The following is a 26,433-nucleotide window of genomic DNA, read 5'->3' as shown; positions in this document are numbered from 1 at the left end:
GACATGTCCGACTAAACATCCTTTCAGTACAATAAACTGTTGGAGCGGCGGCTCACTGTTTCAGTCAGATTCATGGAGACGGCTGGGTTTGCCAAAGCGATTACATCATCTGTTAGATCACCGGGATCGTTGTTGATGTCAGCCTGCCTTTGGCAGACACACATTAACACAGTGGAGTCAGTATTTTAAACATTCACAAAGCTGCAATCTTTTTTATCCTTAAAAGATAAAAGGAGAAAATTATCATCTGCATGGATGTTTATTTTAAGAATAGAAAAAAAGTATTTTACATGCAGTAATGATAACCATAGTTTAGGCAGAGGCTTTTCATTCTGGTCATAAAAAAGTCAGCGCCTCAGAATCAAACAACAACAACAACAACAACAAAACAACACGCATCAACCTCCATTCACTGACTGTAACAAGTCTCCGTTCTGCAGCACCGTCCAATTACAGATGATCCCGAGGTGATCTCATGTTCCAGAAAATAAGAGCCACATCATCTACATACAACAGCGAGCTGTAATTGCACCTCCAGTTAGAAGCTCTAATTGACAGTAGGGTAGATCCATCCATCCATCTATTCATCGTAAACGACTCAATCTAATTAAGGGTCAAAAGGGGAGCCAATCACAGCCCATGTCTGACAAAGGCAGAGACTGTAAACGGTCAGCAGTTCGTTTCAGAGCCATAAATAGAAATGTACAACTAATCACTCTAACAGTCAAATATATAGCACATAGGTGGCGCTGTTACCCATGTTGTCTACTACCATAGAGTATACTTGTTGAGCGACAGATACTGAAGTGAGAAACTTAATGTCACGAAAAACTTTCACATTACCACCGAATTTGAATAACCATGTAGTGGCATTCACAAAGAAAATTACTCAGGCCTCGGTGAAATCACTCAGGAAAGATCATATTTGCATATCAGGTGATGACTCAACCTGACTCCACTGACTGAGCTGCTCATCAGCTACCATCATCACACAACTGAAAGTGAAAAAGTGTCACTTTTAGACAGACCAGTAATTTAAGTCAAAATCCTGTTAGGAGGTTTCACTTTTCTTTTAAAACCAATTTTTGTTTTAAATAATGCAAACCCAAATCCAGATGTGATTATCATCCTAAAACCATTCGATTTTTATTTTTTATTTTCATTATGCTTTTGTTATGATGTACCCGTCAGAATTGAATTGTGAACAGAACAGGAGGCCCACGATCGATCCATGGAAGTTCATATGAGTCCGTCAGCTGTTACAGAGCCCAACACTGTTATTAATTCAGTGTGCTTTGCCTAAAAAAAGGAGCGCTTCAACTGAAAACACTGTAAAATTAGGCAAAGAAAATCAATCAGCGATTTTTTTTTTCTCAATCCGTTTGAATTATTCAACTGCTCAATTATTAATGGGTTAATTTGCAGTCTCCTGGCCTGAGAGACGACTGACAAAGTAGCTGGATGCTGTGTATTTTTAGGAAAGTAGTGTGGACAGCTCATAAATTAGCATGACTCAGAATCCTTTCATTTTTAGGGAGCAGCGGTTGTTGTTTTTTTTTAAGAGTGCAGATAAAAATTCTGAGCACATTATGTCACTCTTCGTGGTTTATAGAAATCTGATTTGATTTACCAGGGACTGTACTGAGTGTTGATAGGCTGAAGAGAAATCTGATTTGATTTACCAGGGACTGAGTGTTGATAGGCTGAAGTGTCTTTATAGTGTTGTTGTTGTGGAATTTGGTATTTTCCCTCTCCCTCTCTCTCTCTCCCTCTCTCTCTCTCTCGCTCTCTCTGGTGAAGAGATCCATTGCCAACTAAAGTGCACTCTGGCGTCCTTGTTGGTCCAGGGGTTGAAGGACACACCAGGGATGACCTCACTCACCACCACAACACTTTGGAGCTTTTATTGATTTATCCATGTGCTTGTGGGTTTGTGTTAGCGTGTGACAAGGACAAGGACAGTGACATGTGCCACATTACGTCCCCGTCTCGCTTTCCGTCCTCCTTTGTTTCTTCATTGTTATGTAAATGTGATTAATTTCTCCATATGTGTTTTCTGACAACACGGTCTGCGTAATTAGGTGTAAAAGGATAGGACACAGTATTTAGGACACGGATTTGCTTTCTGTTGTGTTGTCACACACCAGGCTACACCAGGGATAGTTGGCTATTACTGGATTAGCGCTGTAATAATCTCTAAAAAGCTCTCACAGTATAATGCATCATCTGCCATTATGTTCTGGCTCAGACTCAAACAGATATTATGATTGAAATGGCTGGTTCCTGGCTGCGTTCGGGCGACCGTGTGCTTTAGCGTTCCTTCCACAGTTGCCATCCCATGTTTGAGTGTGGGATTAAGTTATTGTGACATCAAATACACCTAAAGGTGATGTCAAATCGTATTCCTTAACCACCTTTACACACACACACACACATTATCCAGGTTTTTCAGGTTGGACTGAAGGACAGTCCAAAGTCAGATGTTTTATCTTGTCAAATATTCAACGAGGAAAGACACGGAGTGATTATTAGGACAGGAGAAATCCCAGGCTCTGTGACAAAATACTCCCTCCTCTGGTCTTCAACACACGATGAGCTTGTCATCAGACAAAATGGAGTCCTATCCCTAAAGCGCTGAGGCTGTCGATAATGCTGTCTGCAGAGACAATAGTTCATCAGAACCCAATCAGTGACCTTGATGTTGGTCCAATGACACGGGCCCGTGCTTGTGCCGTACCATCACGTCTTAGACAAACTGAAATCCAAAGATTTAGAATGAAATGACAAAAAAAAGTACAGTACGGCAACTTAAAAAATGTAAACAAATAATACTATTTTAGGAATTCAGCCCTAAATTATCTTAGGAGCCTGTCACATCAAATCTTCTCAAAGGTTAGACCAGATATTCCAGCTTCATGTGCCATGAGACATCCTCAGGTTTAAAGATCAAACTGAGGTGAATTTTCTTTTTGCTAACCTGTCAAACTTGCTGGGAAGGTGAATTTTCTTTTTGCTAACCTGTCGAACTTGCTATTTTTTTTTTTGTCACTGTAGTCCACACCAATGCATATTTTAATCTCAGATTACATCATGTTAAGGATTATATTCCTACTCTGATGCATGTAGTGTATATATATATATATATATAGAGAGAGAGAGAGAGAGAGAGAGAATTTATGTACAGAAAACAAGTCAGACTTTTTTTTACTTCACTGAGTACAGTGAATTTTACCACTTGATAATCCCAGTACAGATCATCATTCATGTTATGGTAACATATACTGTATGGTCCAAGGACGAGGGGCATACGAGAGGGGGTTATATGCAAATATATATATGTTAATCATTTTGTGCATTGTTAGAGGCATGACAGGAGACGTAGAGATCCTCAGTCAGACCAATTATTCCCTGTAAATCTCAGGCCACTGGACTGCAGCTCCACGCAGCCTTCCTGTAATTGCAAATATTCAACTGTGTGCTGCGTCCCAGCAGCCTGGATTAGAGGGAGCCGCGGTGTGACCGAGGCTGTGATTGAACTGCTTCACTCTGCTGACTTTGCATGGGAAACATTACAAAGAATACCACGGTTAAAATTCTCTACATCCATGTAGAAACAAATTATTGAGTGAGTGCACTAAGTCCGTGCAGTTCCAGCGTGTCTTCTGAACTCTTTTCTCCTCTTCCCTAACATCTTCCTCCAGTCTCCCCTCCTTGCTGTCATTTGAAGCCTTGAACAAAAGGCCCACCAGAGTCCAGTCATTAGCGAGGCCATTAAACACCTAATTATGGGATCCTGTATTCACATCTTTGTTTTAACCAAAGTCTCGGTCTCACCATTAGTACGTTTCGTTCTCTTTGACCTCCTCTCCCTGGTTTTCCACTGCCTTTTCTCCTGCTCCTCTAATTAATGACATGCAGTAATACTCAGAGTGGCAGTATTAATAGGCTGTGGCTGCATTTTTGGGTTTGATGACCCAAGTGACTCAAGTCTTTGTCCTTAATTATGAGCATGATGATGGTCAGCCTGTACAGGCTAACATGCTAATATGCTATTATGCCACCTTGTGGTCCTATTTAAAATTATATATATATATATATATTAGTAGTAGTACATGAGATAGGTTGTTGTTTTCATTGACGGGGTATTAAAGGTCCACTGTCTTAAGTGCGTCCTCTCACTTCCACCAGCAGACTGTTACTGTGATTACTCAGCTCCCTGAGCTTCCTTCTGGCTGTGGGCCATGCATGTGTTGTGCTGCAGAGGGTGTTTCCAGCTGTAGTTGCTATATATAACCCTGTCAAACCAAAATGAGTTCATGCTGTTACATTACAGACCAAACACACACACTTATGGACATGAGCACACAGGTACAGCACACCACTGCGTCCTGTTCTTGTCCTATGTGTGTGTGTGTGTGTGTACTGTTAAAATGCATTTGTTTTATTTCCCCAGAGAATGCATCAGGCTTTTTTGTTAAGGACTGCGTGCAATAAAAACAATATTAACAACAGAAAGAACACATCTGTCATTGGAGCTCAGTTTCACCAGTTCTTTAATAATTAAGGTTACTGATATTAAATAATAATTTAACATCAATAATACTTTTTGAAACAAGTTGACTGTAAATTCACTCTTCATTTCAACAGCAGTATTTTCAGTTTGAAAATTATTATTTTTTATTTTAAATATTGCAACACAACTCGAACACATATTTACTTGTTTATTGTTTTTTCACATTTCACTTTAATAATAATGTAATTTAAGTTAAATGTACAGTAGTCAGCAACAGCAAACGTCCCTAGGTCCCAGTTGTTGCCCTGTTGCTGGAGCTCCACATGCAGTGTGAATTCACAGGTCTTTGACTTTATTGTCAAGTGGTGACCATCGACTGTTCACTGTTATGGTGAAGAGCAGAATTCTGGTTTAAAGATCCTAAACTGAGCTTCTGTCTCCCAGATCAGCAGCAGCTGCTGGATTCCACTGATTCTTATTCTGTTCTTGTTGACGGTGCGTTCGTGTTTGATTGACATCTCCAACATCAGTGGGCTCCATTCAGCCAACCGCTGATCTTTTTAAGGTTTTTTTTTTGTCCCCCGCCTCCCTTGTCACGTCTGTCATTAGAGACTTCCCACATGAGAGGCTTTGTTTGGAACCCTCACTGGAACTTTTGAAGGCGGTTACCAATATTGTGGGCCGAGAGAGACAGAGAGAGACAGAGAGAGAGAGAGAGAGAGTGCTCACTTGCACTGAATTGGTGTTTGTGATTTTAATTAGAGCCATCAGCAGCCGCCTGATCCCGCTGCAGCCGTTTTCATGCAAAGCTGAATGGCCACCGGAGCTCAGCGTGGGTGTATCGTTAACATCTGTATTTATCAACAGTTTCAGCAAACATCCCACTTTTTATAGCAACACAAAAACAGGATGATGTTTTTAACCGGGTGTAACTTTTGTTATACTGATGTTTATATCGTTCTTTGTTTCCACATTTGGTTTCCTGTTAAGACAACTCTAATTTGAGACTCCACCATCAAGAGGCACAGTAATAATTCCATCATTTGGAATATTCACAATTAAAAATAAATTGTGGGAAAAAAAATAGCTCTAGTCTAGTCATATTTAGGGATACTAACTAATCATAATTAATCTACAGCTGCTTTTGATTAATCTGAATAGACATTTAAATCATTTGACACTTATATTTATATATTATGAAATTAATATCATTTGTATTCACTGTCGTTATCACTATTATCACTATTACAGGCATAAAGACCACAGTAACAATAATAACAAAGACAAACGTCATGTTTTTTTGCTCTGAGCCGAGCAGTGAGTTGCCGTCGTCCTCAGATCACACCACACCTCCCGCTCTCCCGCTATCAGTCTTGTCAGAACGTCCCCTGACTTGTGTGTTTTACCGACAACCCCGCTGCAGACACCAATCACGGTTGAGGACGAAAACACGCGGCAGCACGGCTTAACTGAGTCATCGTGTTTTTCCAGGCCTTGTTCCACTTATCAGCCAAAAACCATGTGCGTGTATTTCCTGAAAGCATGCTAATCTCCCTCAGTGATTACATTGACCCCAGGCCATTGATTACACACAATCTAGGCTAAAATGTCATTGGAACACAGGCGGTGGGCAATTTTTGCATCCTGGCAGGATTCTCATTTCTGTTCAATGAGCCCCATTTACTCCCCCCCCTCCTTGCTTTCCACTGTGTGCAAAATAGACTCTTAGTGTTGCAGCAGCCCCTTAAACCAGACCTGTTTTTATGATGGCGTAAGTTTGAAGGAATACAGTCCACATTTCTTCTCCCAAAGGCTGCTCAAAGACATTTCCTTTTGAAATTGAGTGACAGCTCCACTGTTCAGTAGTGGAGGAGGCCGTGGCTGTGGTGTCTTTTTTTTTTTTTTTTTTCGTGTTTACATGTGGCCGTCAGAACAGCTTTTAAGAGGTTGAACACTTAGGGGACCTCGGGTTTGGCACTAAGTAATTTCTGTGCTTTCATTCCCTCGCCCCATTCCTCTCCGTGCAGGTCAGCCCAGGCTAAGATTGGATGTATTAGGAACAGGGGAGGGAAATGCTCTCAACCTGAATTTGTGTTTAATCTCCTTTGTGCTTCCTGTTGACCCCTACCACAAACAAATAAATATTTCATCTTCAGCTATAGTGGTGGGCAGCTGGGGGCTTATTTCTTTCCCATGCTCCTGCACTAGCACTGCTTAGCTCTGCTGTTTGTTACTGTTGTGTCTGTGCTCACAACACATGCAGCCTGTGAATACATTTTTAAAAATGATCTTGGACAAAGAAGTGAAATCAGTTTTTTCTGCTATTGAAACAAATCCAACGGGTTTGTAGTTCCATTTATCTCAAACCGCCTTTTGTGGATTGAAGCTCCATCCTGCGCAATTATATCACCATCCCTCCAAGTCCGGCTCTGACAGCTGACCCCAGCTCTCAGTGAAATATTGACTTGTCACACAGCAGACGCCACAGAGTAGGACTTGGAGGCAGACATCAAAGATGAGGTGCTGCTCAGGGCAGCGACTTGTCTCCTCTGCAGCTTCAACGGACTGGGTTTCACACCATGTTGTCTGGATTGATAAGAATCCTGAGGTTGAATTTGATATATTGCTGTACATTTGAATCAAAGAAGGGATTTTTATTCAGTGGCACACACAGCAGTCTATTTTTTTTTTTTTAGTACTTCCTTAATCCTTGTAATGCCCTCCCAGACGCCTTTCACCTTTTGTCCTCTGGGGTTAAAAATTACCCCAGTGGATTTGACAGTTAATCAATTAAGTATAAATTGAATTTCATCTTTGGTCTAAAATCTTTCGCACCCATTACCACAGAAAATGACAAAATAAAAGCACAAAATTACCACCAGCTCCAACTCTTATCAAACACCAAGGCTGTTTTCTAGTTCAGATCCAAGGTGCCGGTCATCCTCGACAGCACTCTTTCATTACATCAATAATGTCACTCTGTCAGCTTCCTTCTACCTCTCCAACATCCTCCGCCTCTGTCCCTCGCTCTCACCCAACAGTGCTGCCTCCCTCATTCACACACGGGTCACACTCCACCTTGACTCACTGCTGTTTGGAGTCCTGAATAAACAAGTCTACAAACAGCAGCGAGTTCAAAACTCCTGTCCTGCGTCCACTGTCCTCCATGGACTCCACATTAGATTTTGTGTCTTTTAAATGATTCTGCTTCTCACCTACAAGACCATCAACAACCTGGGCCCTCACATCCAGAACTGCTGCTCACTCATCTATATCAAGTCTCAAACCAAAACCTAATTTTTCAGACGGGCTTTCACATCGCATAGATGAAGGAGTTTGAGATACAGATGTGAGCAGGTACTGAAGGGCCAAATTGTCTATGAGTTTTTAGTAGGGATATCCGACAGTATTGGCTGACCGTTTATATTAATGTGAGCAGGTACTGAAGGGCCAAATTTAACCGTTTATATTTTTATATTATGTAATATCTGTAAGAACCGTTACCGGTTTTTCCACCAATAATGAAAACCCAATAATGCAATGTGTGCCCTAAAAATGGTTTTAGTTGTGAAGCAGAGTCTCATCACGTGGAGGCTGAACCTCTTTTCTTCTGTGTTAAAATACCTGGTTGTAAAACATCAGCATCAGTGGACAGTGGTTTGGAGAGATGCTAAGATTTTCATTTGAAATGATGAGATCAGAAGACTAGCTAAGGTTCACCTGTTTGGAGAGAGTTCAAAGGGAGGTGGAGATGGTTTAGACACACACGCTGAGGAGAGATGCTGCAGAAAAGATGAAGACCACAGAGGAGGTTCCTGCAGTGTTGTCATGATATGTGCACTGTGGACAAATATTTGGGTTGACAGAGTTTTTTCTCCTCTTTCTTCCCATCAATGATTTTATATCACCAGTTTATACAGGTAATCCAAGGGAAGCCATGTAAAAACTATTTGAAGTCCAGAAAAAAAATAAAAGACTGCTTCACTGCAGTAGCAGGTGTTCACCAGTAGCTGCTTCCCTGCCAGCTTTATCTTCATTCTTAACAGAACATTTCCATTGGCTCTCAGCCCAGGATTTCCTGTGGGCCTGACCCTGACTGTCAGTGTATGTCACTTCTCATCTCAGGTTAGAAAATTAGAAAAAAAAAAGTCTGTGAATTCAGAAACACTGAATTATTATATATTCTTATCACAGGGTGAAGAGCAATAAAAGTGCAGACTTTTTTTATTTGTTGTATTTATAGCAGAAATACACTCAGCTCTGAACAAAAGATAAAAAAAACTCTATCTTGACGACTCTGTTAACGCTCATCATACTGTTTGTCTGTTGATAGCTTCCATTTGCAAATTCAACTTCACTTCTGTCCAGGTCTGCTGCTGCTGCTGCTGCTATAACCCAGATCTATGACTTATTCTGATAGTTGCACTGCAGTGTTTGTCAAATATTTTTTCTCCAAATGATTTTCAGCCGTAGCTTATGACTAAAGCGGATCCTCAGAGCCGACTTATCTAATGCAGGCTTCGGGATTATTATAATCACCCACTCATATTAAAATGCATTTTTTTAGATTTTGTCCAAATATTAAACCCTGTCCTCGTCGTCAACTTAAACCTTAGCATTATGTCTGCACTTCAGAGGTGTAAATATATTTACCAAAACCATGACATGAGTCCATGTAGTGGAGTTTGTCCTCACTCTTCTACAAAGTGCAGCGTCTGCCGACGGTAGCGTACGTCATGACTGAAACATTGCACCACGAGAAGTGAAGTCAAAGCCAAACGGCCAGCAGAGAAAAAAAATCAACAGCGTGCGGTGAAATACAGTCTGACAAGTGGCTCTGTGGAAGGAGGTAGAACACAGCTGTTCTTAATAACTATTATTAGTGCCAGCCGAATCACATGTGCCGTGACTCTAGAGTCACAGCTTGGTATTCTTCCATTAACTGCCTTTGACTCCTAAAATAGCTCGGCTATAAGCAAGAGAGGCATCAGCATGTGGAGCAGCTGGTGTCATAGTATACGAGTGCGTTCGCGCCGACGGTTCAGTTATTTTGGTTAGCGTAGCGCTCACGCTGCCTTTGAAATCACCTGACTGAAGGACAAACGACAAAGATGTCTGCCTCAGGTTAAACTCTGAGGCAACAAATCATGATGTCAACCATGACGTATTTGTCAATGAAGGAAATCACTGGAGTCATTAGGCACATGGTCATGTCATGGTTTTTCTATATGAAAAAAAAAAAAGTATAAGTCCCTGCACACATTACAGACAGGTGCAGACTCCACACAACAGGAGTATCAGGTGTTCTCACCACTGACCTTCTCATTGTAGGGCATCAGCACTTACCGTCACTCCCATGTACAGCCCTTGTGCTAATTATAATCAAAGCAGTTGAATTGTTTGTGTTTAACCTAAAAGGTGAGGATGCAAGTTAAAAAAAAAGAAGAAAACCAATCTGGTGTAAACAGAAACAGAAGCAGCTACAGGGCATTTCATTAGACGCACTTTCAGTGTGAAAGTGGAAAACTATGACCTGTGGCAGTTTGGAAGGAAGGAAATGAAAAAGTAAAATGTCGTGTTGGGCATTTTATTTTAATATAATTGCAAGTCTCGCAACCGGATGAAAGTGTACGACTGTGCCTTTAATTTTTCCCCCCTGCAGTTTAATGAAAATGTTATGTATGAGTCACCGTGGTGCAGTGTCATTACATGGACATTTGAACTATTGTCAGGGAACTCCATCGACGGAAGACCTTGAAAACCGCCTTAGCTTAATAATTCAACAACAGCATCGTCTCCGTGGGCACACGACCTGGATCACAGCAGCAGGTGGTCCGCTGCCACACACTGTTGTTAAGTGGCTGAGTTGGTTGTTATTATTGTTATTATTGTTATTATTGTGGCTGGTCTTCTGATATGACTTGAACTGAATTTGAAACCAAAAAAACATAAGAAAAAACACAAGGGAATATTTGTAAATAAAGGTTTGAATAGAATCGAAATAATCCAAAAATACACTCAGTTCAGTTCCATTCTGTTTAACAGGTCAATAATAATGTCAAGACATTAGAACTTTAGCTTTATTTACACATCATTCTTTATGGTGGTGGTTAAAAGCAGCCACCCGACTACAGTGAGGCTTGATTGACAGAAAAGTGATCAAATTTAAATATCAAAGTAGTGAAAAGCCACCAACCGATGAAATCCATTTAAAATGTCCGTGTAAAAAAGAACAGCTGACGTTTAGAGCCGTCGGCACAGGTTTCCACTGCTCAGAGTGGAAATGTGTCAGAGCAACTAATAACGGTAATGAGGGCCTCAATTAGACGTGTTCAACGTGCACAATACCTGCTTCCAGGAGATTGACACATGCACAGTGGCTGTAATGCTGCTATTATTAATGCCGTTAATTAAAGCTGTGGCTGACACGTCGGGCTGTTTGAAGCCACAGTGGCTTGAGGGCTGGTAGAGAACGCCGTGAAACGTCAATCAATTTTTCAGACCAGGAGATGTTTGTTTTCAGGGTTCTCCTTGATGTGACGGTGCCGTTAAACCTGTCAGTGTTACAGAGCGTGTTTAAACGCAGAGAGTGACAAACAAGACCAGCACGTTCACTGGTTTGGTCTGTTCTTGATGGTACCGATGAGTGCAGTATCTCTAATAATGACACATTATAGGTATATTTAAGTGCAAATACTAACCACCAAAAAAAAAATCTTTTTTTTTTCCTCCATTTCCTGGTTTTCTGCTGGTACGGCTGGTCACTGTACCTCTGGGCTGCATCGTCAATATTTAATGATTTCTTATTTATTTATTTACACAGAGCGAGGAAAAACAAACTCTACCCTGCCGCACATACAGACACGTAGGAGGAAAATAGTACATGACAGATTAATTGATTATCTGTGGCAGTTATTTTATTATGTCAACATGGCAGGGCAGCGCAGCCGCCTGTTAAAGGTCTGTTGAATCTCTGTTTCAGATTAAGATGTCTGGTGAAGCAGCTGGAGAGAGGAGAAGCCTCCCTCGCTGACCTCAAGAAAAACCTTGAGTACGCCGCGTCGGTGCTGGAATCTGTTTACATCGAGGAGACGAGGTAAGAAACAACGGCTCCAGGCCGTGGAAAACATGTACAAATAGGTTTCATTCACTGAAAACAACAGCACGACTGCGATTCATCTGGTTCCTTCAACCATTTAGTCTGCTTGGTTACACCGAGTTTCACACTTATGTCGCCCTGGGTCGGAGACTTTATCGACTTCCTCCTCCACTCACTTGTTTTGTTTGTTTTTGAAAAATGTCATTCAGAACCAGACCGTGATTAAATTGGAATGACTTAGGTTTGATGTTGTCACTGCAGATCAGTTTACGCTTGCGGACAAACTCCAGATTCTGAGCTAAGAACAGGCTTATGGAATGACATAAGCCTCTTGTCCTTTAGATCCAGTGAGATTAGAGCCAGTGACAGCGCGACCACTCAGGACGGTCGACGTCAGCTGTATGTAGCACCGTGTTTATGAAGTCATATCTCTGTCGTCAAATCTGGCATTAAATGACAGCGTGGTGACCAAACAGTGTGGCACGATGGTTGGATTTGAATTCTTCATCGTGTTGTTTAAAAGATCCGGGTGGTGTTTTGACCTTAAGTCAGAGGTCATCTTATTTAAAGGTCAGTGCTGGGATTGGACCATGATCCAATGTGAAAGTACAGACTTGCAGTAATTGATAGATATTCCTCTGGGCCTCTGCTCTCTTCACTCATTGTGTTTCTCTGCTCCATCCTGTGTTTTTAATCCCTCCTTCCGTCCCTCTTCCTCCCTCCCTGACTTTCTACTCCCTCGTTTGCAGACGCCTGCTCGACACAGAGGATGAGCTCAGTGACATCCAGTCAGAGTCGGTCCCCTCAGAGGTGCGGGACTGGCTGGCCTCCACCTTCACGCGACAGATGGGCTTGATGTTGCGGCGCAATGAGGAGAAACCGCGCTTCCGCAGCATCGTCCACGCGGTGCAAGCGGGAATATTTGTTGAGAGGTAACTTTGGACGTGATGCAGAAGAATTCGATAACAATTATCCACAGGGATGGAGGCAGAATCCATAGTTATTTACAGCCTGTCCCTTATCACCTCAGGTTTCCTTCCCCAATTATTGGCCAGACAAAGCAAAGTAGTGTTGAACTCTTGGTTAACAGCAAATCTATTAACACCTTTAGATTGGACCTGTATCTAAATAACACACATTTTACTCATCTTGTCAGTTGTGGTGAATTTGCTGCAGGCGGAATTGATCTTATTGATATTTCAATCAGTAAAATAATTTACATTTCCTACAAAGCTATTCAAGTAATACACATTTTTATTCTTAAATGCGGGGAAAAAATAAAAATGTGAAAAAGTATAAACAAGCGAACATTTCATGACCCCTTGCAGGACTATCGTGGACCCCGTAGGGGTTGAGAACCCCCTTTTGAAGACTTTGAAAACAAAGAATCCACTGAGATAATTATAGATATTTCTTCTATTCAGAGTTGAATTGAACTATGTTAAAATCACTACTGGAAAACTTTGACACTGTATGTTATAGAAAAGAAAACAAATCACATAAAGTTATTTTAAAATCTACAGAGAAGCTTTAATAACTACCCAATTTAAAATCATTCACATTTGAAGGTTTTAAAAACCTGATCAAATAAACTGTGACAGTTTAATACCTGACTAAGATATAATGAAAAAACGTGTCAAAGAGAATCTAAGAATCATGTCTTCATATGTCAGTGTTAAATATCTTCTCCTAACACAAGTATCCCTTCTCAAACACACACTATCAGCCACTCTGTCACTTCACGTCTTTCTGATGAGCTAAAAATGAAAGCTGGTTCCCTGTTGTGTTCATCACCAAGGATAGCACGCAGCACTCTGCATGCAGCAGGCTTTAATGACCCAGCATCTCAACAGGCAGGTGCACCGTCTTGGTATTTTATACATGGCTTTACCATAAACACAAAATAGACAAGAGCAGTAAACGACATTAGAATACTTTGGTAAATATAATATAATATAATATAATATAATATAATATAATATAATATAATATAATATAATATAATATAATATAATATAATATAATATAATATAATATAACATAATATTTATAGTTAGTATATAATATTATATAGTTATATTGTATAACTGGATATATGTTATATTGTTATGCTGAACTATTGGTATTATTATTCATATAATAATAATAATACCAATAATAATAAATATTATTATTATTGGTATTAAAGCTTAAAATTCATTTTTCAAAACATATTTTGTGTTTCAACGTAACCTTTACGAACAGGGTTCCATGCTGATTCGAGTTGATCTGAAGGTGAAGACGAAGTCTTAGTGGGACGTCGTGGATTGGGGCGAAGCAGTAACCTGTGGTATTTACACTCAGCGGTGCGCTCCGTCTGATGTTTTTATCTTCTCCTAACAGGATGTACCGGCGCACCTCCAATATGGTGGGACTCAGCTATCCCCCATCTGTCATATCTGTGCTTAAGGTAATAACATGCAGACATACAGCCAAACAGAAGAGCCCCATCAACTGCGTGAGCGAACGTGCTGAAATCAAGCTGCCAGTCCTGAGTTCTTTTAAGTTACAAACGGGGGGCAGGGCGGGGGGTTGGCAGTGATGAGGATTTTGTGTTTATGACATGAAGTGTTGGAGCTTATCGAAGTGTCCTTCATTGTTTACCACAGGTCAAAACTGGGAATACTAATCCATCACAGTGAAGGTTATAGAAACTATTATTAGGCAATAAAAAGGTCAGGTGTTTGATGCCAGGCTCCACTGGTCTACATGCCAGCAGCTTTTGCCAAGTCATTTAACACCAAGTTGCTCCTGGCAGGTGTGCTGGCAGCATATGAATGGGATTAAAGATGTGTGACAGAGGGAGAGCACAAATAGATGCGCTGTATGACTGTGGGAGTCGGGTGAGGATGGGTGACTCGATTGTTCTGTAAGGCACTTGGAGCGGTCTGACTCGATTGTTCTGTAAGGCACTTGGGACCGCTCCAAGTCAAGACCAGAAAAAGAGCCATTTAAGATTAGACCAGTTACACTGGTGTCAAGTGCACTCATAGCCTCCTTATGGTAAATACCCTGGGTGGAAGGGGAGGCAGGGGGAGGAGAAGGGGAGGGTATTGTTTTAATGAATGCATGTGCGTCTGTGACATTCCTATATTGAGCCTTCCTAACATAGTATCTGCATTTAGTGTACAGTACATGTAGAACTTGGCTACAGGTGACATGCAGGACCAGGAGGTAACTGCTCCTGGGTGCAGTGGAACATCACTGTTTTTTGACCTTTGACCTGAGGCCTGAAATATTTGGTCTGGTCTTGACTCTTTTTACTATTAAATTAACATCCAGGGGAGTTATCCTTTCAAGTTATTTTAGGTGGTAAACAACCATTTCTAACTTCATGTACATGTGTGCAGTTTGTTGAACTTAGAAAACACCTTCCACATGCATAAAAATAAAGCACAATATTTTACTTCAAGCTATAGCCTAGTTGAACAAAGCTCCACTGAGTAGTTCAAGTCAATGACATTATTACAGTAACAGTCAAAATGTTTATAAGTAGATTCTAAATGTATGCAAGTTTGTTTTGTTTTTTTTTTCATTTAAAATGAACTGTTCTCTCAGCAGAAGCTTGTTATTACATAATCTCTCTCTCTCTCTCTCTCTCTCTTTATCATACAGAATGTTGACAAGTGGTCATTTGACGTCTTTGCTCTTAATGAGGCCAGCGGGGAGCACGCACTTAAATTCATATTCTACGAGTTACTCACAAGATATGACCTCATTAGCCGCTTCAAGGTAACATCACATGGACGTGACCTACTGTGGCCCGCCGTACCTCTGTTCATGTCATTAATAATGGAGGGACATGTAATAACGATTACAGGCAAAACTCACTCTGTCGTTTTACACATGGGGGAGATTTTATTGTTGAGCACCATACCAGGGAGGATTAGACAAACGTAATCACATCTGATGCTGCTGCCGCTCATTTTCCACAGCGTTTTATGGTGGAGGAACTCTGTGTTTTAAGCACCGTCATCAGACAATAAATGACACGGGCGATGATGCAGACAGGAACCAGTAATTGTAGTAGGTGCCGTGGCCTCAATTACTCACCACCAGTGATTGCAGAACTTCAGATTGAGCCTCCAGATAGTCTGTGATTGTATTCCCACTGCATATGCTCCTCATTTTCTTCTGCACGCTACTCATAAAAAGTTGTCGCCGGTGCTTCGTCTAACTCACGGCTTCCTGTCTGCCGCCAGATCCCCATCTCTGCAGTGGTGTCGTTTGTGGAGGCCCTGGAAGTTGGATACAGCAAACATAAAAACCCCTACCACAACCTGATGCACGCTGCTGATGTCACACAGACTGTGCATTACCTGCTCCTGAAGACTGGGATGGTGGTGAGTACACATGACCGCACCAGGTCACCCACGGTAACAGTGGATGGCCTGCCATGCCAAGGCCCCCCCAAAACAGCTCAGCAAACGTAGTTATACGCTAGCAATCGGAAACTTCGGAATCTGACAACTACAGCAGTTTAAGTGTTAGGCGTGAAATGATCTTCCTCCATTTTCTGAGGGCCCCCCCAGAGGTCTTCAGCCCCCACTTTGAAAACCACTATGTGAGAGAAGTGCTTGACGTGTGGCTTCATTAAATGTGAATTTTTCTTCAATGGATAATTAAATAAGCCATCCATTAAATACACTGTTTTTAAGCAGGTCCCTGATACAGATTCTTAAACAGAAATATATTTAGAAAAGTGTTACAAATGGCATCATCGCTCTCTGAATATACTAAGTAATGCTAATCCTGTTGCCACTACATTACACCGTGTCTCCATATATCATGCTGTTCTTGTTTTCACTTGTCAAATCAGCTGACCTGTAATGCACTCCCTCCCTCTGGAGTCATTCATTATTCTGCATTTATATCAAAATACAAACTCTCGCTGAGTTCAAATACTCAATTCACAGTCCACCCCCGGTCTCCATTGTTTTTATTTAATCACCTTAATAAGGCGGCCGCGACAGCTGTCGACACGTTGTGTTTCTCTGGGCGGCGCCGTAAACCACATTACTGCTGGAAACGCGGGCTCCTGGGAGGGCCGCAGAAAAACATACATCATTTTTCGCGAGGCCTCCAGACTCCATTAAGTCAACAATCAACAGGTCATTCATAAAAAAAGGCCCGTGAGGAAATATACCCAGGGATGGATTGGCCATCTTGCTCCCATCACTACGTTCTTAATGAGTCCACCACCTCCTGCTGTTGATTAGTCACCAGTATTGACCGGGCTAAATCCCCGTTCTGTGTACGTGAGAGCACTCACAACATTCACTCCTTAGAGGGAAAATCTCAGCTGTAGAGGTGAAACACAGGTAGACATTTTTATTGTTAGTCATATAATAATAATAATAATATAATAATAATAATAATAATAACAACAGCATAATTAATATGATCAATAATAACTACTGTTGTTATTATCATTTTTGATAATATATGAATAGACTATAATAGCAACTATATGACTATAATAATAATAATATTTATCATTATTATTATTATTAATATTTAAAGTGTTATGGTCTCTATTATAGTCTATTAATCTGTCACTTATAATGATATAAAGCCACCTACAGTAGGTTTAAAAACTTGCTCTTCAGTCATAAAATGACCCTTCAATAAATGAGAAGACACACTGTTATGTCTGTAGTATCACCTTTGGACAGAATAAGCTCTTTTAAACCTTAAATATTGATGTTTAGATGTATACGTGGTGGCACTGACAAACTGGGGCTGTCTCAGAGGGAGGAAATGTAAAGCGTTCAGTAATAGCCTTAATGTGATTCTCAACAGAGCCTGTCTTATCTAAAGTTTCCTTTTTGCGTTTCTGACCTTTCCCTCCTCACTCCACACGTCTCTTCTCATTTGTTTCCCTTCATCCGTGATGGCAACTTATTCCACCAACTGTATTTTTCCCTCCGTATCCATTATATATTTTTTTCGCCTCCCGATCTTGATGCAACGACGTACCATTTCCTGCATTTTTCATTTTTTTTCCATTGACTGGCTTCTCATTTCTCTGCTGTAATTTCTGTCCATTCTGCGCTCTCTTCATCATTACCTTCCCTTCTTCCTTTCCCATCAATGTCTTTCCCTTTTCCATCTCATTGCCTCCTCTTTGCATCGCTCTGCCTTCATGCGCTCCTTGATATGCTCATGCTTATCATAATCTCCCCTCTTTTTTACTCACTTACCTCCGTCCCCTTCCTTCCTCCCTTACCTCCCTGTCTTCCCTCTCTTCCTTCTCCTCTGCTTCCAGCACTGGTTGACTGAGCTGGAGATCTTTGCCATGATCTTTGCGGCAGCAGTGCACGACTATGAGCACACAGGGACCACAAACAACTTCCACATTCAGACAAGGTAATGGATCATAAAATCAAAAATTCATGGCACTGACTCAGCCGATCAATGTTTTCATTTACAGCAGGGGGCGTTCTGCTCACACTGAGATGGCCTGCGGAGCAGTAATAACGCTGGAGCCTGACCAAAGTCCAAATTAACTCTCATGTTTATTATCTCCATTTAGTCATTTTTATTCCACACACCCACAGATAAAATCCAATGTATTTTAAAAAGCTGATTAAATTAAGGACTCCTGTGGATTCTCACTGCTGTTTGTCCTAATGCTTTTCCTTTCACTTTCATGAATTTAAACTAATGAAAAGATCATTTTTGTTTATACACATATATATATATTTATATATGAGCATTTCTCTAAACACCCACGAGTGACAGAACATTTATCAGATTTTTTTTAATGACTAATACAATAGAACAATTCAAAAGTGGAGAGAACGTTGATGACGCAAACAAGAAAGAAAAAAGGAGAAAATATGACTGTCGTTAACACTTATACCACACGCAGCATAAATTCACCCAATAAAATGGCAACAGAGACATTAAAAGCCAAAGCAATGCTGTTGATAAACCTGTCGTCCTGTGGCTGTTTTCGTGATGTACTGCGAGTTAAAGAGTTATTCTGTGTGTTTTTAACTGTCTACCGGTTGAATACTTGACTCTGTGTTGGACTGGCAGGTCAGACACAGCCATCCTATACAACGACCGCTCAGTGTTGGAGAGCCACCACGTGAGCGCAGCCTACCGTCTGCTGCAGGATGACGACGAGATGAACATCCTCTACAACCTGTCCAAGGATGACTGGAGGTCAGAGAGCCAGACACCCCAGCAGGGGGCAGACAGCACACAGCTGATAGAGCTGAGTGACAGGAAGTTGTATCTAATCGATATCTAAGGAGACAGTTTGGAGATTTTCTCCAGGACAATTTTTATAGCTGTAGTTTTGACAGGACATTTCGAGTCATACATTTCTTTTATTTCTTTTTTTTTGGACCAGGGAGCTGCGAGCTCTGGTGGTGGAGATGGTTCTGGCCACAGACATGTCCTGCCATTTCCAGCAAGTGAAGGCCATGAAGAACTTCCTACAACAACCTGAGGGGTGAGTCGTCGTTTCTCTTACTGCCCATTGTGCTCACTGCCCCCGAACCAGCAATTCAAACCTCCATTAACCCTGCAATCAGCTGCTGTTTACAAAACCACCCACTGTTTACAACCCAATTAACCCTGCCCTGAAGAGTGTGCTAAAGAGGCCTGATAAATATTTATGCTTCGTATTTGGAACTCATCCTGCTGTAATTCACTCAGGAAATCAGAATTCTGGTCAAGCACAGACAATGTGGGGTGAATGAGGCGGGGGTTTTCTTTCAGGGAAGTGGACATTAAATCCTCAGTGTGTCAAAATAACACACTCCTCACTGTACACTGCAAAAATCTGCCAGTCAATTTTTGGTTTTGGGTTTTTTGTGTGCAAAGCAACGTTACACTTAAGTACTGTACAATACACACTGAGTCATTGGCCATGGAATCTATAAAAACATGTACCTGTAGACATACTGTTGACACAAGTATTTCTTACTGCAGTAAATTGTATTGAAGCTCTGCTGGACTGGGCTGCAAAATATTTGCAAAAAATGGTAAAAAGAATAGTCAAAAATATTCACATTCACTTAACTTTAGCCTAAATAAACTACTTAGTCTCATTAAAATTCTTAGACATGGACTCAGTACTGCAGTACTTCAGACTTGACAATGGGACTCAGTACTGCAGTACTTCAGACTTATGGACAGGGGCTACCATGTCTTCCAATGTATTTTTTTGTATTTTTTATATTATTATTCCCTTTCAATTAAAAAAAAAAACTATTATTCCCTTTCATTTAAAAAAAAACATTTCTTTGATGGAACCCTTCTCTGTGAACTCGTAGAACAGTGATACATTCAGAAATTGTCCTCAAATGTGACGTTTGAGACACAGAATTGTTTTTGAAGGACCTGCTGTTTGAGAGTTAGGTGAGTGGTGGTCAGTTTTAGAGTCTGATGTCCAGGAGAAGGTAAAAAAGTACTTGCAAAATAGAAACAAACAATGAAAGCTGTGTGTTTCCTGATGAACACGGAGTGTGATCGTGACCAGAGCCTTGTGTTTGGTGACCTTTAAATTCCATTCAGATAAATATGATTACCGGCTCCAAGACTGGACTCTAAGTATTTATGCAAAAAACAAATACAATACAACCCTCACTGACCTGAGTATTACAGTACCTCAGTACTCACACACACACACAAACCCAGATACATAAACACAGACATTACTGGGAGATTGCACTCTGCCGGAAGCTCTAATGCTGAATAGACTCTAATGTGAAGTCATTTAAACCGGTCTGTGCCAGATCTGCTTCGTGTGGACTGTTTCCTCTCTACCAGAGACGGAGGAGGAGGAAATTCAAGCCCCTCACCTCTGTTTAACCTTGTCCACTGGTTAAAGGTGTGCGTCTGTTTTCACACAAACACGTCACCTGATCTAATATTTGGAGGTCAGTGTCTGAATTTAAGAAAGCTTGAGTCAAATTTACATGTTTTACGTCAAGTTTTACGTTTTTAAAACAGAATAATAGGCTGATAAAGTAGGGATGAGGCTTGAGCTCGGACTATAAATCATATGCACTGATGTGACTTATATATTATGACTTAATACCAGAAATATGCTATATATACAGTATGTATTTACACACATGTATATACAGTATGTGTGGATTCATCATTTTTGCACCTGTACAGACAGATGATGACACCATGGACTGAACATCCTTCTGTGTCCATTTCTACTGACAGATTGTTGCAGACACATTTACAGCTGTGACACTTTTTTTCCTTGTTTTCATCACCAGGGGGCTCTCAGGTCCTGGACAATTTTCTTTCTCCTTCCTTTCTGTCAAATGCCATTTTTTCATGGCCTTGTGGCAAATTTCTGTTGTTTTATTTCCAGATCAATATCGGACAAAACATCGATGGAAAGACCAGGAGAGGGGGCTGTGTTGGTGTCATATCATTAGCCCTTTGTTAGACGCAGGTCACTGGTCTACAGTACATGACAGTTCAGTAATAACTTAAAAGCTGATTAAGGTTTTTGTACTAGTGATGTTACCAGGTATTTGTAAAAAAAAGAAAAGAAAAACACTGAACAGATGGATTGATGTTGTTGTTTTTTTTTTCCTATTTCCCTCATTAGCATCGACAAGCCCAAAGCCCTGTCCCTGCTGCTCCACACAGCAGACATCAGCCATCCGGCCAAAAGCTGGGACCTGCACCATCGCTGGACCACCTCCTTACTGGAGGAGTTTTTCAGACAAGTGAGTGAATCCACACCATACATAGTCATAGTCATAGTCTTTTGTTTTTAGTAGTGCAGATGGTCCTGGGTTCGACCCCCAGATGAACCACATACTTCATGTTGCCTCCCAAGTGGCAGCCTGTGTGGGTCACAAAGATTGAAAGCTACTAAAAAGCTGAGAGGTTGGAAAACATTAGACTTGTGTCTGTAGACGACGCTCCAACCACATTCACCCCTTCATACAATTCAATATTTGATAAATGTGCACTCATGTTTAATCAGGGATAATTGCAGACAATCTGCTCTTTTCAAAAGCACCGCGATGACAAGTGTCAGGAAGGACGGAATTGTTAAACATTGAGTCTTAGATGAGACGGAGCGTTTAAGTCTAAACAGTCCTGTGTGATGGTGTCGGGCCGGGCCAGACATTTGACTGGCTTTTATCTCTTCCATTATTAATCCACACAGTCCTCATTATCACTATTGTTATTGTGGCTGCTTTCACGAGATCTCCGTCTCCTGGGATGTGAATTGCAGATAAATGGCTTCTCTCAAGAACATTGCCTCCCAGTTCCACATCTCATCTGTTTCTGACAAATCACAAGAGAAAATGAAACACCTTTGTGGCCCACGAGCACTTGAGAAAAGAAGGAGACAAAGCCGAGCCATTTTCACAGAACCGTGGGCATGTGGTGTGTGCTGATTGTGTGTGTGTGTATCCACACAGAGTGTGTGGTTTTATTTCTTCTAGATACACCGCCTGAAAGCTTTGTGTGTTTTTTCTTTCTTTCAAAACCTATAAAATGAGATTCTTGATTTTTCTTTTCCAGGGGGACAAAGAGTCCGAGCTGGGCCTCCCATTCTCACCGCTCTGTGACCGAAAGTCAACAATGGTGGCTCAATCTCAGATCGGTGAGTGGATGTCTCTCCTGGTCCTCAGATACCTCCACAGTGGCTGTGTAAACATGTGTCTTCTCTCAACGTTTCCTTAGGATGGATATAAAACACGACCATAGTTCATTTGTACGAGTTTAATGTGTTTAAGTGAACTGGAACAATTATCTACCGTATTTTTGTCGCACTTTTTTTCATCCTTTTTCTAGGTTTTATATTAAAATTATATATTGTTATTTTCACACTGACAGCCGCTAGAGGGCACTCTAGGCTTGTGTACCAGTATCTGCTACTCCACTGAAAATTTACATTTATTGATTTCACACTGACTTGATACTCCAGACCGATTTATAGGTAGCCACTAGAGGGCACTAGTGCGACTTGATACTCCAGACCGATTTATAGCCAGGAAAATACGGTATTTGTACATATATATTTTTTATGTGTTTAAATGTCTATATTTATGTGTACATATGTATGTGTGTGAACGTTTTTTATAAACTGCCCATACTTGATGACAATTGTTGACTATTTCTACTTCCTCATCCTCTCAAACACAGCAGGTGTCACAGCAGGTTCCCTGAATGTATTTTATTCCTGACAGAGTATCGTACATTTGTAACGACATTCTGTTCTGGACTGACTAATATCTCTGTCGCCAGGTTTCATCGACTTCATCGTGGTTCCCACCTTCACTGTGCTGACTGACATGATGGAACGCATCGTCACGCCGCTCATCGACGAGGCCTCCCACTCCGGCTTCACCGGCTTCCGACGCTCCAGGTGAGCCGCAGCACGTCCTCACATGACATTATTTACCAGCAAGACTCCCAGCAATGGAGGAAAAGTGAGTCACTCTATGTAAATCTGGGTGAATTCTAATCAGTCAGTCTGCAGCCTGTTTAATCAGGGATGCAAAAAATGTACCGTTCTACAGCCTTGCACCGCGGATACTTCCTCTGAGAAAGTACACGCTCAGTGACGCGATTAAAGCCCGACAGCTTCTCTGCGACAACAGCATATCAAATGGACATGCTGAAATGAGTCTCCAATGACTAATCAATTTCCGTGCGTGTAAATGTCTCCACCTCTCATCAGGCAGAGCCACCCACCTTGAAATTGATATTTGAAAAAAAAAATATCAGTCAAGATTGAGAATGGGCTTCAGAGCTGCAGCAAACAGAGGCTTGATCAGTGTGTGTACTGTAGTAGTAGTACTGTAGTACTTCTGATGGCAGAGTGATCTTTGGACATAGAATTTAGATTATATAATTACTTATTGCGAATTATGAATTGATATTAATGAATGAATAGTTCATTAATTGTATTAATTTTAATTGATTATTATTATGAAATTATTTACATATACATTTGGCGGATGCTTTTATCCAAAGTGACTTACAGAAGGAGGATTATCATTATCTAGCATCTGGTTCCTCTGGGAATCGAACCCAGGACTCTGCTCTTAGCAGCCAGCTAACTGCTACCTTATGGAACCAATAAATTATTATTAAATTGTGGAAAATTATGAATGTATCTATTTTCTGTCATTTTGTCTTTTCAGTTGTCCAGTTGTAGAGTTGTTCACTAAAATAATGTCAATAGATTCATGTTCATAAATATTTAGACCAACAGGGTTCTTGTTCTTCAGACTGAAACCCTTTGTGTCTCCGTCAGTTGTCAAAATTGTTGACACCTTGTTAGATCTGATGATCGTCCAATAAAGAAGTGTTCGCAGAGTCGGCCCATGATTCTTCTGCTGCACCTGCATGTCAATATGAGCCGGTCATTAGCATCGCTGCTGCGGAGGAAGCTAACAGAGTGGAAATCTCAGTTAGTGCTGCTGCTGCTGCTGCTGCTGCTGCTGCTGCTGCTGCTGCTGCTGCTGCTGCTGCTGCTGCTGCTGCTGCTCCTTGTCTACAAACACACCTGGCTGCTTTTTCTCCGCAGCGACTGTCAGTTATCTGTGTCTGTGCCTAATCCCCACGTCCACTCCTGATTATCTACCCGTCCGTCTTCCTTTCATTTCCTGCGTCTTCTAATCCGTGAGCTTGTGTTTCTTGGTCTGAGCTTGTCTACAGATGACAGAGCTTTTAATGTCCTTAATTGGATTCATTTTTTGGAAGTAAAATCAATGACATTCATGACTCACCACACTCTGTCCTTATTACTGATACCTGGGGAGGTCAAAAAGTTCCAAGACTGAAGATTTCTAATTTTTTTTGCTTTGTCGGGTGTTGATCTGTGTCATGTTGTGATCAGGTGATTGTTAAAGCGACTACACTGACTGGACCAAAGGTTTCTCAGTCCAGTCTGAGGGTTCGCAATAGTAATATGGAGTCCTTATTTAGTTGCAGTGTTGTTCCTAATATGGAGACAGATTTATTTTTCCTCTAACACCCTACGTTTGTCCCGTGCCTTTGACAATCCTAATTAATGTTATATTTGATTTATTACTTTGGTTTTTCATTGGCTGTAACTAAGGATAAATGGCATTCTTTTTATGAATCGAGCCAAATTAGCTACTGTATTACCCTTCACCATAATTCACAAACAAATGTCACCGTTTTTTGCTCGTGCGAACTTTTTTTTCTTTTCTTTTCTCAGACAACCCCGAGCCCTAATGAGCTGCTTCGTCTGATTCCTACACAGATTTATGGACATGTATTTACCACAGACAACAGGGTGATGATAACTAACACTGAATGTCAAAATTTGTATACCAGCCCATTATTGACTGAGTTATGACTCAAAGATTGAGTTCTAAATTTGATGCAAATTGCTGCAATCAGGCAATAGTGGTTTTTAAGTGCCATAATTACCTTGGATTCCTCCGAGAGTAAAAGTCGCTCTGACTCTAATTATGTCTCCGTGTTGAAAACCCCCAAACAACAAGTGACATTTTTAGCTGTCTTAACATGCTGTGTTCAACAAACAAGTACGCTACCTACTCTGAATGGCGAAAAGTGTGCATTTAGCGCCCTCGTGAGGTGAAAAGTAGTGTTTTGAACTGGTGTTTTGTTGTTTTCACCCTAATGGCGAAAAGTGTGCATTTAGCGCCCCCGTGAGGTGAAAAGTAGGTGTTTTGTTGTTTTCACCCAGAGCTCACAACTAACCTTTGTTCTCTGATACCATTTAAAAAAAGGTCAAAAAAGTCACTAAAACGAACAGAATTAGTCAGAGGAATACAATGATATTTAAAAAGAAAAATCAATAATAATATGACAGTGGTTCCAGTGACAGGGATAACTGGTCACTAACTAACTTTAACTAATATTAACCAACTTCTTTCTCTGTGTTTTTTGACCTGTCCAGTCTGAACAGCATCAGCTCAGATGAAGCGAAGAGACACAGTGTGAAGAGCACAGGCTCCGACAGCGGCTCGTCGGGCCAGTGCTCCCTGCTGACGGTGGACATCAAGAACTTCAAGTCTCTGTGGAACGAAGAGGTTTATCAGAACAGGGAGAGGTGGAAAACTCAGGCTACCAAAGGTACTGTGTGTGAGAGAGGCCGATGGAACACCAGAAACACACACACACACACAGTAGATCCCAGCTCAGTAGATGGTCAGAGACCAGGTTAATCCAACCCTGACTTGACCCCTGACCCCTGACCCTCCAACGGCTTAAGCAGCAGATAAAAAAATGTTTTTTTTTTCCCCTTTTCTATCAAATGGTAAGCAGCAGATAAAAAAATGTTTTTTTCCTTTTTCTACCAAATTAAATCATCTTAGACCAGTGATGGAACCAAACCTTCTCACCGTGTGTGTGTGTGTGTGTGTGTGACCACAGAGGCAGAGGAAAGAGCTAAAAAGGAGGCGGAGGAGCGGGCCCAGCAGGAGGCGACGATGGAGCCGCAGGAGGCCCAGTCCCAGACCTCACAGCCAGAACCAAAGGAGAACAAAATGGAACAGGAGTCGCCCTCCGAGTCGTCACAGGTCAGCAGACAAACGGATGGAAACAAGGTGGAAACGGACGAGGGAGAACGTTCTGGAAGCACGGCACAAAAGGATCTTCCTCCTCTGCATAACGGTTTGTCCCCGTCACATGGTTTATAACGTCTCGCTGTTGTGACGTAACTTACCAAAAATATTTGAACTTTTTTTTTTCAGGAGAGTTGTCTGAAGGAGCCGAGTCTCCACAGGAAAACAAGAACAAAAGTGTTGACGGTGAGTTTGTTACTGACGCTGACGAC

The 26,433-nt window shown here is 41.2% G+C and overlaps 1 protein-coding gene across 1 annotated transcript in view; it reads left to right on the top strand.

The window, feature by feature from the left end:
• LOC103396408 (calcium/calmodulin-dependent 3',5'-cyclic nucleotide phosphodiesterase 1C) overlaps positions 1–26,433 on the top strand; it is a 41,381-nt gene that overhangs the window by 11,860 nt on the left and 3,088 nt on the right. Inside the window, exons 3-16 of the mRNA XM_017042361.2 lie at positions 11,496–11,609; positions 12,362–12,544; positions 13,995–14,061; positions 15,267–15,383; positions 15,854–15,994; positions 17,920–18,020; positions 18,696–18,824; positions 19,015–19,116; positions 21,244–21,364; positions 22,176–22,257; positions 22,902–23,022; positions 25,555–25,730; positions 26,031–26,270; positions 26,351–26,407. Coding sequence (XP_016897850.1) covers positions 11,496–11,609; positions 12,362–12,544; positions 13,995–14,061; positions 15,267–15,383; positions 15,854–15,994; positions 17,920–18,020; positions 18,696–18,824; positions 19,015–19,116; positions 21,244–21,364; positions 22,176–22,257; positions 22,902–23,022; positions 25,555–25,730; positions 26,031–26,270; positions 26,351–26,407 — 1,751 coding nt within the window. The remainder of the gene's footprint in view (positions 1–11,495; positions 11,610–12,361; positions 12,545–13,994; positions 14,062–15,266; positions 15,384–15,853; positions 15,995–17,919; positions 18,021–18,695; positions 18,825–19,014; positions 19,117–21,243; positions 21,365–22,175; positions 22,258–22,901; positions 23,023–25,554; positions 25,731–26,030; positions 26,271–26,350; positions 26,408–26,433) is intronic.

The sequence above is a fragment of the Cynoglossus semilaevis genome, chromosome 20, assembly GCF_000523025.1.
Source record: "Cynoglossus semilaevis isolate Cse_v1.0 chromosome 20, Cse_v1.0, whole genome shotgun sequence".
Lineage (NCBI taxonomy): Eukaryota > Metazoa > Chordata > Actinopteri > Pleuronectiformes > Cynoglossidae > Cynoglossus > Cynoglossus semilaevis.
This window is presented reverse-complemented; position numbering and strand designations above follow the sequence as displayed.